At 37.8% G+C, this 12698-nt stretch overlaps 2 protein-coding genes across 3 annotated transcripts in view; one reads left to right on the top strand and one right to left on the bottom strand.

Moving 5' to 3' along the window:
• The window catches only part of tbc1d32 (TBC1 domain family, member 32), a 64395-nt gene extending 56086 nt beyond the window's left edge, over window positions 1-8309 (bottom strand). For both annotated transcript variants that reach the window (XM_088001971.1, XM_088001972.1), the window contains exons 1-6: window positions 8223-8309; window positions 6187-6349; window positions 5389-5550; window positions 2144-2321; window positions 866-937; window positions 514-633 (exon numbers count right to left, since the gene is read on the bottom strand). In XM_088001971.1, coding sequence (XP_087858097.1) covers window positions 514-633; window positions 866-937; window positions 2144-2321; window positions 5389-5550; window positions 6187-6341 — 687 coding nt within the window. In that variant the 5' untranslated portion in view covers window positions 6342-6349; window positions 8223-8309. The remainder of the gene's footprint in view (window positions 1-513; window positions 634-865; window positions 938-2143; window positions 2322-5388; window positions 5551-6186; window positions 6350-8222) is intronic.
• A 261-nt stretch (window positions 8310-8570) lies between these two features.
• On the top strand, window positions 8571-12373 carry hsdl1 (hydroxysteroid dehydrogenase like 1). The gene is made up of 5 exons (XM_014996223.2): window positions 8571-8995; window positions 9584-10029; window positions 10144-10227; window positions 11042-11164; window positions 11258-12373. The coding sequence occupies exons 1-5, from the start codon at window positions 8773-8775 to the stop codon at window positions 11327-11329; spliced, it is 948 nt and encodes a 315-aa protein (XP_014851709.2). The 5' UTR covers window positions 8571-8772; the 3' UTR covers window positions 11330-12373.
• The last annotated feature ends 325 nt before the right edge of the window (window positions 12374-12698 follow it).

Below are 12698 nucleotides of genomic sequence, written 5' to 3'. Positions count from 1 at the left end.
AAAGAGATATCTGATTTTGCTTTATTTACTTTGATAAAGCTCAATTTGCTAGAAAAAAAAACATTTAAATTTTTTAGATTAACTTTTAATTTTTGAGTTGTTTTTTTGCAAATTCTCTACTTTTCAAACTTGGAAATTTTCTAGAAAATAACATTGAAATTTCTGAGATTTCCTCTGAATTTTTTGCTTTTCAAACTCAAATGTTCAAGTTTTCTCAAACACTTCTGAGATTCTCAAAATTTGAGTTTGTGTCATAAATTTGCCTCTCTTTATTTTTTTCTGTCTATGCCAGCCTGAATGCACCATCGTGGTTTGATGACTTGTTTGCACTTGTGAATCTGAAGAATTTAAGGTATAAAAAGGCAAAATAGTGTGCAGAATGTGTTTTCTATTTAACATATTGCTGTCCCTTTAACATCGGATCGGTGCATCTCTAACTGAGCCCACCGGACTCTCAGGTGTGAAAACATCCTAATCGTGTTGCATGAACATTTCGCCGGGTCCGGGACTCACGCTGAGGTCGGGTTCGGTGAGAGCGGAGCAGAGGTTCCTGCGCAGCGTGCTCCAGCTCTCGCAGCTCAGCACGTCGGACGGAGGAGCGCAGCAGAGAGCCTGCAGAGCCTCACGTCGCACCTGAACAGATTCACATCATTCAGCCAAAACAACACAAACTGTTCGTCACGCCGACGCTGTAAACGATGGCAATTCACTCTGAAGGGCTGAGACATAAACCAAACTCAATTAGGTGTGTACATTTTGTTGGCTTATATTTCCTAATAATCTCATTGAACTTTAGATTTACGGAGCAAACGATCTGTTTGGTTTACGAGTCAAACTGTGGAGCTTTCTAGAACATTTTCTCTACCTCTTTCGGCTTGTTGGAGTCAAGTTGTTCAGCCAGAACCTGCAGCTGCTCCTGTCTGATGAAGGCGTAGCTCTGGAAACAGAAAACAATAATCATTCAAACAGATTCAGTTACAGGAAAAAGCAGAATGAGAGAGTAAAGACTTTCACTCCTTTTGATATTAGAGTTTAAATGTCTTTAAAAACTTAATTCAGGCGTGTCCCGAGTGCGGTTTGGGGGTCATTTGTGGCCCCTGATTGGCAGAAATTTGTCTCCCCAGCGTGGGTAGTGGATGCAGATGGGCCTGATGATATGATAACAAATTTTTCTTTACTACAAATTGTCCCAAAAGTTATTTCTATAAACTATAAAATTGCTGTTCTTTCCAAGTAATATAATGGTATATTAATCTAAGAAAACAGATTATCAAAGATCAATAAACTTTAAATTCTAACAAACATTTCAAACTGGGACTGGAAGACATTTTAAATATTCAAGATAAATAAACAAAACCACCAATAAAATTAATTATGAAGTCTGTAAACAAAAATTGTGATTTAAAAAAAGGCTAGTTGAGATCAAAGCACCAGATTGAAGACTTTTATCATCCAGTTTTTGTAGAAAGAGAGAAAATAGAAAAACAATAAATCATTCAAATGGAAATTATTGATTTTATTTCAATTTATTATGTGATTAATTGATTTATTGCAAAAGACCTACATGCACATGGAGACTTTTTTCTTTTTAAAGCAGGACAAAATTGAAATCTTCTCACAAAAAATGTCAGAAACAACACAAATCGTTCATCTTTTAAAAAGAAACTTTCTGCTTTCTATTTAATTTAGTTTAATGGTAAATGAGACCACATTTGTTCATTAACTTATACACTAAAGGAAACTTCTAAAGCTCCTAAATCTGCTTTTGGTTTTACATCATTTAAAAAAACCATGTTTTTGCTGCTATGAAAAGATTAAATATTTGTTCTCATTTTTTCAGTTGAGCCCAAAATAAACGAGTAGAATGGTTGATGTACTGGTTGCAATAAAGAAACCATGCAAAAATACAAAATTTTAAAAAATGGATCTACAACAATTCACATTTTCATTTCCAGCAAAAAAAAATCTGACTATTTTATTTGTTTAATTAAAGAATTTCATGCTTATTCTTAAAATTCAATAAAACATTTTGTGGTTTTAGGTTTTTACATAAAGTTTTGACACCCCTGCCTTAGTGAAACATAAGAATAAAGCAAAAAACAAACAAAAATCACTAACTTCTTATTTGTTTTGCGAGTCTGACCTGGTTGAAGGAGGAGTCGCTGTCTGAGCAGTTATCAGTGAACTGGCTGTTGGACTGGCAGCGTTCAATCTCTCTGTGCATCTCCTCTTTTCTCAGCTGGTCCTCGTCAAATTTGGTGATCAGAGACTCTACGGCCACCATCATGGTGGCCTTTAACGTCTGCAGCATCTGATGGTACCTGGCACAGAGAGGGGAAGCAATCCGATAAATAACTCGATATTAATCAGCTCCAAACATTCAAAATAATGTTTAAAATTCAGGAGATTAAATTTAACTGTTGGCCAACATCATTATATTTTAATGATGTTTTGGTTTATAACAAATAAAGTTTAGAGCAAAATTAAGTTTACTGCCAGCTGACGTGCAAAGATTTTTTTATACTATATATACTTTTACAGCTTTGTTGACAACGGAGTGTTAGGATCAGACAAAGAAATTATTTTTATTTTATTATGAGAATAAAGTCAAACAAACACGTAAAAAAAAAACTTAAAATAATAGAATAATAAATCACAATATTACCTGAATAAAGCTGTAAATAAGGACAATAAAGTAGTAAAAATACATCGAAGACATAAAATACGAAACCTGGGAGTAGTGATGGACTCTGACCTGAACATTCAGAGCCACATTAAGAGAGTCACAAAGTCGGCCTTCTATCACCCGAAGAACATCTCCAGGATTAGAGGACTAATGTCTAGAGAAACTCATTATTGCGTTTATCTTTAGCCGCATTGATTACTGCAGCAGCGTCTTCATAGGTCTGACTAATAAATCAATCAAACAGCTGCAGCTGATCCAGAACGCTGCTGCTTGTGTTCTCACTAAAACCAGGAAGATAGAGCACATAACACCAGTTTTAAAGTCCTTTCACTGGCTCCCTGTAGCTCAGAGAATAGGCTTTAAAATACTGTTGTTAGTTTATAAATCACTGAACGGTTTAGCACCACAATACCTTAAAGATCTGTTATTGCTGTACCAACCGTCTAGACCCCTCAAATCTTCTGGTTCTGGTCTGCTCTGCATCCCCAGAACCAGAACCAAACGAGGAGAAGCAGCATTCAGTTTCTATGCACCACAGATTTGGAACAAACTTCCAGAAAACTGTAAAACAGCTGAAACACTGAGTGCCTTTAAATCTCAACTTAAAACCCACCTGTTTAGAGTTGCTTATGGCTAAATCAGGGTTGGAGTGCGGGATTTGATGTCTTCCATGTTTTTAATGTTTTTATCTATTTACTAATTTCTTTTTATTTCTCTTTCTCACCGTTTACGTTTTAATGATATAAAGCCCCCCAGAAAACGTCCCAGTTAAACGACGTTTAACTAAAGTCCTACGGGGTTTAGAGTCCCAGTTGACGGCGTTTCAACTAAAAACCTGGAGGTTGGAGTCCTTGTCAAACGGTGTTTTTGACTAAAGTCCCAGAGGGTTAGAGCCCCAGTTAAAAGAGAGTTAACTGAAGTCCTAAAAGGGGTTTTAATGTTTTTATCGTTTTTAATCTTTTTCAAAATGTCTCTTTTTCTCACTGTTTATTCAATCTCACATGCTGTTTTTATTTTAATTATGTAAAGCACTTTGAAATGCCTTGCTGCTGAAATGTGCTATACAAATAAAATTTGATTGTTTTGTTACGGCCCTGGGCCTTGTAGGCTGGGTTGCAGGTGTTGCTTTTGTCTGTCTTTGTGCTCCTCCCCTTTGCAGGTGTCTCTGGTTCATTGATTGGGAGCGCAGAGTACTTGAACCAGGCTGTCTCCGTCTTCTGGGTCGCCTTCAGCGTCCACTCTGCCGATTGACACTGGTGGTGTTTGTTGCCAGGCCTCAGCTCCCCTCCTTTTTGCACATTTGAGTTTGTCTTTGTTTTTTGCACTTCAACACTCCCATATGCACTCATGCAACACATCCAAGCATTTGCATTACACCACTGATACTGATATCCACTATCCATTGTTGTTTTTGTTAATAAATATTAATTTAAATGCACTTTAACCCCTGCATGGTCTCCCGTTTTGTTATGACCTTGAGCCAGTCGTAACAGTTTGATTACGTTGAAATAATCCATGAATATAGTCATAGTATTCCCAGAATAAGGTTGTAAAAAAGGAGATTAAAGTTGTACTACCGTGTTTCCCCGAAAGTAAGACAGTGTCTTACTTTCTTTTTATCCCCAAAAGCCCCACTATGTCTTACTTTCGGGGTATGTCTTATATTGGAAAAAAATTGTCGAATTTTTTGTTTTAACCATAAAATTAACGGCAGTGACAAGTGCAGGGGATGGCGCGGTGACGTATGGAGAGGGGGACGGCGCGGTGACGTATGGAGAGGGGGACGGCGCGGTGACGTATGGAGAGGGGGACGGCGCGGTGACGTATGGAGAGGGGGACGGCGCGGTGACGTATGGAGAGGGGGACGGCGCGGTGACGTATGGAGAGGGGGACGGCGTGGTGACGTATGGAGGGGGACGGCGCGGTGACGTATGGAGAGGGGGACGGCGCGGTGACGTATGGAGAGGGGGACGGCGCGGTGACGTATGGAGAGGGGGACGGCGCGGTGACGTATGGAGAGGGGGACGGCGCGGTGACGTATGGAGAGGGGGACGGCGCGGTGACGTATGGAGGGGGGGACGGCGCAGGCGTGGGCAGGAGGCGGCGCGCAGCTAGATGAGAGGTGTTTCCCCGAAAAGTAAGACATATGTCTTACTTTCGGGGTACGGCTTATATTAGCCGACCCCCCTGAAACCCCCGATACGTCTTACAATCGGGGAAACACGGTATTATAACATTCTAAAAATACAACAATAAACTCATTACCTGACTAAAGTTGTAAAAATGATAAAGTTGCAAGATTACAAAATAAAATTACAACAGCACAAAAACTAAGTATAATGCATAATGTTATAATAATATGACAAAAAAGCCATATTACCTCAATAAAGTTGTGAAAAATTAGAATAAAGTTATAATATTATAAGAATAAAGTCATAAAGGAATAAAGTGACAATACTGCCAGAATAAAATCACTATAGAAGAATAAAGTCATACAATAATGTTGAAATAATAAAAATTGTATTTTATTATAATATTAGGAAATTAATTAGTAATTTTATGAAAATTTATCCACAAAAAAATCATTGAACATTAAAATGAGGAATTTTGAGCATTTTGTGAACTTACTCATTTTATAAATAATGAAATATTTCATCTTTTAACACTTGAACAGTAAGCAGAATATTGTGATTCGCACTCACTGAGCCGAGTCTCTAGTTCTCCGAGTCACGGCTTGAACTGAGGTGTCCTGTCCAGGTCCGACTCCATGTCGTCCTCCTCTGGTCAGGTTCTGCAACTCATCCTCCACCACCGGACCCAGAGAGCTCTCCACATGCTGACGGAGGTATCGGACGAACTCATAGCTGAAAAACAAATTTTAAAAAACCACCCCTTATATATTAATTTAAACCCAAAAACAACAACCACCACGGCAAATGTGCGCAAATCTTTGTCTATATTCTGCAAATGTAAAACAGCAAACACAATTTCATAACTGCGTTTGAAATTAAATTAAAATCACACGTGAATAAGCTTGTTTTAACTCATTAAAAATCATGGCGGCGGCGACGGATGTAAACAGTCACATGAGATTATATTCATAATTCAGCCATGGCGTTAGCGATAATCTTCTATCGACCAACAGAAGAAACATGGCGTCTTATTCGGGCTTCGGAGCGACAAGAGCAGCTCCGTAGGAGGCGGTTTGGGGAAAATGCGGTCGGCCATTTTACAAGAGCTACGGATTCAACACGTTACAATGACGCAAAACTTTTTATGAACTAAAAAAAGAAAACACCAACCTCCTACTACTTCTTGTCGTCTTCTTCGTCAGTAACATCTGGCAGTTGATCACATGACGCGAACACGAATATTTCAATACGCCGAAAAACCGCCAAATCGAAGAACGTGAGTTTTTTTTTCTAAATTAACTTGTTTCCATTAAACGAAGTTATTTATGTTATTACAGTTTGCTAGTTCAATGGTTTTTGAGGACTTACTTGTGGAAATTCTTGTCGGTCTCCTCCAGGTGTAGGAGAATCTCCTCGGCACATTCAGTGGACGGCGCTCCAGAGATCTTGTCGCTGATGCTTCTCAGTAGCTGCTTGAGGAGAGACTGTAGTTGCACCTCATCGCCAACAGAAAGCTGAGACATTGTTGCAGCTGATGGATGAAAAAAATAATTAAGAAAGGCTCGTTTTGAGATCCAACCTGCGTGACGTTTGTCTGTTAGACAATACTGTAGGGCAGCTACAGACTTAAAGGGGCCATATTATGTATTTTCCAGGCACATATCATTTTATAACAATCAAATAATTGTATTTATTTATATCCTTTTTTTTCTTTAAATTGTAAATTTCCACCTACCCTTATGCTGTGGTCCATCTAATAATGCAATGTTTAAATATTAAATAATATTTTGATCAGTTATTCAGTGCTTAAGTAGACATTTTTACCAAATGCTCTTTTACTCTTGAGTAATTTCTTGGATGTCTACTTTTTACTTTTACTTGAGAAAAAGTATGTTGAAGTAGTGCTACTCTTACTTGAGTATAATTTTTGTACTCTACCCATCTATGAGCACAATAAGATATTCCAGATTAGAAAAAAACATCTAAACATAATGTAAATGAAATGTGAGTTGTGATCCATAGGAACAGGGATTCAGGGAAACCCTTTTTTAACCACAGATTTGTCTGAAATTGTATTTAATTACAGATTGTTGAAAATAATAATTACTGTTAGAACATTACAAAACTGGTTGAAAAAGTAAAATTCCTCCTTGGTGAAAAACAGTGTATTAGACCATCATTTTAACAGGAGAATACAATTCAGATCTATTTGGAAATTGCAAAATCTGCTAATGAAAGAGTCTTTTTCTGATTTTAGCATTTTGTCTTAAACAAGCAGGGAAACACAGTGCTGTTACCAGCTGCACAAATCAAACAGTGTATAAATTTATTTGTCAATTTCTTTACTCTCCCACCAACACTAATTAAGCTTTAGGGGGAAAAAACAGCAATAATTTATGTAAAAGTTCCTCTGCTTGTTTCTAATTTGCTGAAGTCAAAACTATTGCTAAACACATTAGAACAAAGTTGGCGTGGTCTACACTTTCTGTTTACTTTTCCATTTGATAAGAATTGAATTAATATCATCGTTCAGTTTATTAGTAATTTTAATTTATTTAAAGGTGGTGCAGCTGACTGTTACATTACAGGTCCTGGGTTTGAATCCTGGCCTGGGTCAGACCAAAGTTCATCAACTCAATGAATAAATAAAGCATTAAATAAAAGCATGTGATAACTTAAATATCTTTTTCTTGTAATAAATACATGTTTAACTTCTGATTGATACAATTGATCATTTAATCATTACATTGCAAAACAAACAAATTCATCCATATTTTAAAAATAAATGTAATATATTCAAATACAAAATGCAAGAATAAGAATGTATACCTAAAAAAATATGAACAATGTCAAAATATCTTAATGATGACGTTGTTAAGCAGATGTTTGTCTAACTGCGTTGCGTACAGAAAAAATGTGCTACACCTCTTCTTTGTTGTGATTACTGGGACATGAATTGCTCAGTTGAGTTACTAATTAATTTCTGTATTCATATTTATAATTTTGGCTGTTCTGGACCGTCACATTAGCGCATCTGTTTCCTACCGCTGCCAAACAGACTAATTAGTTCATCTTCAACAGGTGTGGGACCTGCTTCCTTTTACAGCACGAAACGCATTTTATCCAATTAAATGACATCCAAGCCCATGTATCACCGAGTAGACTAATACATGTTCCAAGGCCCGATATGTTTGCTTATATTATTAATAAACTATGAAGCTAAGGCTGCAAAATTTGACCTTTCTTCATCAGCTAAAGGATGCTAATTGCTACAACGCGGCTAACCGAGGGCGAAATTGGCTAAATTTTTGCTAAATTAACAGTTAAACACTGTAAACCTTAAAGCAGCATTTAACTACAGAACGAAATCCATCACTAGCGTGTGAAAAATAAGGTGCATTTACCTTTTAAAGAGCCAGAAATCGCCTTCTAGCATCACTTGCCATAGACAGCCATGTCTCTATGGAAACGGCTACTCCTCGTTTGGGAGGAGCGTTGTGTTGTGTTTAGGAAGCGCCGAAAAACACAAATATTTGCCTATGAAATATGACTGGGATGATTAATTAATTACTCTAATGTAGTTGAGACACAAATGTAAAATAAGAATGTGTCTTCCTTTTAATTGCTGATAAAAAACGTGTACTTTTACTTTACTAAAGTAACTCGCTCACCATTTGGGTAAAATCTGGCGGATTTGCTGAGGGTTTTGAAAGCAACATGGCTGATGTATGTTGACACGTGACCCAATGTTTTGTTTCTGTTCCGGATGGCTTTCATGAGACTTTTCTACTTGCCACAGCGTGTGTAAAACACAACTTTGGTGAAAACGTGACTCGATACGAATTTATATTTACTCTTCTTTCTCGTGTACCTGTTAGGTTTACATCCAACCGTCTCCTCGTTGAGTTTTAACTCACCACTAGGTGTAAATAACAATAATATAGCGTGTGTAGCATGGCGGCGGCTGTGGATAGCTTTCACCTTTTGTACAGAGAAATTTCTCGGTCTTGCAACTCTCACTTCGAGGCCCTGGCCCTGATCGGAGCTCTGTACGCGGCCAGCAGAGCAGTTGTCCTGTTGAGGGACTGCTGCACGGTGGCTAGGGTCCATTTCCTGCCGCGGATGATGCCCAGCGGGAGGCTGACCCAGAGATACGGGGACTGGGCTGTTATTTATGGTGAGAGGAGACAACAACAGGTTGGCATTGCAAATATAACAAAAATATTTCAGCATGAAGAAAAAAATTAAGCTTTTATTTAAGTTATGAAACAAAAAAAAGCAATACTTTAACACTATTTAATGTACTAAAAACACCTTAAAATATATAAAATAGACGCCAAATTTAGTGGTGTTGTTATAGCCTTCTTTCAGCCAGCTGACTGGTAGTGCTTAGCAACATATAAGCAGAAGGAGAAGCAATGCATTACTCTATTCTCATACAGGAAAGGCAAATTGGAGCATTTTTTAAAAATTATTTTTAATTTTTACTAAAAACAACCAATGAGAGCCGGAAGGAGGGTCTTAGTGCAGTCAATCATTCTCATGTACCCACTGCTAAATGTGCTAAGGGAAATTAAAGGTTTAAATTAATTATTCATCAGAAAATACTTTCTGTAGCAGAACTTATCAAAGAACTAAAAATATTATCTCTTGCTGTGAAATCAGGTTTTTGTTTCCAAATCCAAAGCAGGAATACAAACGTTTTCCATTAAAAAGTAATATTAATGACGGTAAAACGAGGTTTTTATTTTGTCTCTGCTGACAGGTGCAGCTCAGCCTGTAGCTGGTGCTTATGCAGAGGAGCTGGCTCGAAGCGGCATCAGTATCATCTTCATCACTCAGGACGGCTCCTCTGTAAGAGACGCCGCTTCCTTCCTCTCCCAAACCTACGGGGTGGAGACCACCGTCGTCACCGCCGACTTCTCTCTGGGCCAAGCGGCGGCCAAACCTGTCGCAGAGGCCTTGAGGGGTAAAGACGTCGGCTTCCTGGTGAACTGTATGGACGAAACGTTGGCTTCGCCCCGGAGCCTGATTGAAATTCCCGAGCAGGGCGTGTTGGATCGGGTGAACAGGAACATCGGCGCCGCCACTCTGATGGCGCGACTGGTGCTGCCGGGCATGGTGGAGCGCAGCAGGGGGGCGGTGGTCAACATATCCTCAGGCTCCAGCTGCAGACCCCGACATGGAAGAGTGATGCTCTCTGCTTTCACTGTAAGATAAACACCTGAGAGACGCATTGATTTGACAACAACAAACCAATCCAACCATTAACTTTATCTTCACTTTCTCATATTTGCACTAACGTCACTTTTCCCTCCATTCCAGGGATACCTGGATCATTTCTCAAGAGCTCTTCAGTTTGAGTACAGCGACAAAGGGATCTTCATTCAAAGTCTGATTCCTTTCCAGGTAATCCACCGATATGGCAGTAGTTCCTTTTTAATTTAATTTCATTTATTTTTAACATGTTCTGTATTTAACTACCTGTATTCTCCTTTTACGATTTTGTTTGATGTACTGATGACTTTACCTGATTCCTGTAAAGTCTCTGAGTGTTTAGCAAAGTGATATACAAATTAAATGTATTATTATTTATTTGTAACTAAACCATATTTCACCTTTCTACAGATCACAGAGAGAGTTTCAGGGTTAAATCCTTTGTAATTTATCGAACTGCACATTTTAAAGCATTTGCAATTTGGGAATTGTTTGCTTTTATGAACAGAATGAATATATAGAATATGTTGCAAAAGTATTTAGAGAGGCAAATATTTCATTGTCTTGCTTCTAAAGTCTAAAATTTTCAAGGCAAGACTCATAAATTTTGAGATTAATTTCAGAAATGTTCTAAAAATTTCTGAGATTTTTATTGGACAAACTCAAAACTCAGAAAAATTTTCAAAAGTAAAAAAAAAATACATTTTTGAAACTCAGAAATTTCCAAGTTTTTTTCTAGAAAATTCCTGAACTTAATCTTATCTGAATAAAAAGGCACGCCAAACTTTGCAGTTTTTTTGTTTTGTTTTTTGTAACATGACAAAATGTTACTTAAGGGATATAATATGCTTTTTTTCCTTTATTCGGCTCTGTATCAGTGATAGCTATTCATCTTTTCTATGTTTGCACCACTTCTGTGTATTATTTCAATTTAAAAAAGCTTTTTACCCAGAAATAAAACCTGTTTATAAATGTGTAAAGTTTTATTTTGCTGTTTGTATTTCAGATATCTTCATCATCCTCAGCAGAGGGATGGTTTGCTCCGAGCCCGGAGGTTTACGCTCGTCATGCCGTTTCCACACTGGGCGTCTCCACCAGAACCACGGGCTACTGGCCTCATACACTCCAGGTTTTACATCTTTGTTATTCTGGTTTATATTTGAGTCATGACTCAGTAATAACTAAATCTAAAGCGTAAAGCGGGTGTTTTGTTTTTCTACAGTACGGACTCATGAAGTGCATTCCTGAGTGGATCTGGATCCTCGGGTCGCGGGTTTTATTCAGCACAAGCTAAGAGCTGAAAAGCCTCTTACTGGATCATGTTACACAAGAATTTAGTTTCAGTTTCTTCTGACGTTATTTATTGATATTGTCCTGAAATAAACAAATAAATCTTATTTAAAGCAATAAGTAGGGATAATAGATGATAATTCTTCTATTTAAAATGATAAGTTAATGTAAAATTCTGTGTTCAGAAGAATCCAAAATAGTTAAAAGGCGGAGCCAGCAGCACTACGGCAGCCCTGTGTGACCAAAACATGCCGGTACTGAGTTCATGAGGGGAACAGGTGTTTGCTTTTTGATTTGCTTTCTGCGTGATCTAAACAGATTTTGAAGTGTTGCAGAGCGACGCTTTGTGTGCTTCCTGCTTCCATAGACTCCGAGCAAAGCAGGATTTGGTTCATGAGGAAAAAGATGTAAAAATCCAGGACTGAACTAGCAGAGATCAGAAAAACAGGCGTCCATTTTAAATAAAAATAAATAAAAAATACAGAGTGGATTAGAGTAAATATTACTGCAGGGATGGATGAAAGAATCTGGATGGATATTTACAGTATTTACACAATAGAACATAGTTTAAAGTCTTAAACTATGACATTAAATCCGACATTAAATTCCTAATTTTTCACGTCTGCTTCGTTATTCTGTCAAACTCATCCTGCAGAGACAGATAAAAACAACATTAAAATTATAAAACGAAGCTACAAACACAAAATAATAATAACAATTATTATTATTTATTATTATACATCACTGGGTAAAGAAGCTTAATGTCGCTCCTTTATGAAAACATTTCTTCATAATTAATTCCTGCAGAATGCTGTGTCTGTAATATAAACTCTGTTATTGTGTCTGTAGCTTATCTGCCCAGTGAAAACAGAGGCTGGTGTGACGACAGAAATGCTGCTTTTGTTATCAGTTCTGCAGTGAGTCCAGGAACTCCTGAAGGAAAGTAAAAATGAGTTTCTACATTTAATATTTGTAGGTTTTGATTTTCGGCTGGTGTGATTATAGCTCAGAATTTGACCAATAAAACTTTTTCCATTCAAACATCAAAGTCTGAGTCATTGCTGTGTTTGTTTCATCTTCCTGCTGCCGACGCCCGTTTTATTTTTAGCATCTACTTTTACAGATTTAATCCGATCAATATGCTGGTGGCCAGAATGACACGTTTTTCCTGCATTTAAAACGGCAGGTTCGTGTCAATGATTCACACTGAGGAGGCAGAGTTCAGGTTCGTCTGACCCGGGTCCAGCCAGAACGGTTCCTGAACCTCGTAAACAAACCTGAGCTGCTGCAGGATCGACCTCAGAGATCTGTGATGTCACAATCTGCGTCAACATCCTTCAATATAATCTGTCGAACATTAAAGAATCAGTCTG

The sequence above is a fragment of the Poecilia mexicana genome, unplaced genomic scaffold (genome assembly GCF_051168715.1).
Source record: "Poecilia mexicana isolate PSO_F unplaced genomic scaffold, ASM5116871v1 scaffold_21, whole genome shotgun sequence".
Lineage (NCBI taxonomy): Eukaryota > Metazoa > Chordata > Actinopteri > Cyprinodontiformes > Poeciliidae > Poecilia > Poecilia mexicana.
This window is presented reverse-complemented; position numbering and strand designations above follow the sequence as displayed.

What these genes read in the sequence shown, in the direction of transcription:
- hsdl1 (XM_014996223.2), top strand. Translation starts at nt 8,773, where the DNA reads ATGGCGGCGGCTGTGGATAGCTTTCACCTTTTGTACAGAGAAATTTCT. An exon ending in GGACTGGGCTGTTATTTATG is followed by an intron (nt 8,996 to 9,583) that starts GTGAGAGGAGAC and finishes CTCTGCTGACAG; the next exon opens with GTGCAGCTCAGCCTGTAGCT. An exon ending in AAAGTCTGATTCCTTTCCAG is followed by an intron (nt 10,228 to 11,041) that starts GTAATCCACCGA and finishes TTTGTATTTCAG; the next exon opens with ATATCTTCATCATCCTCAGC.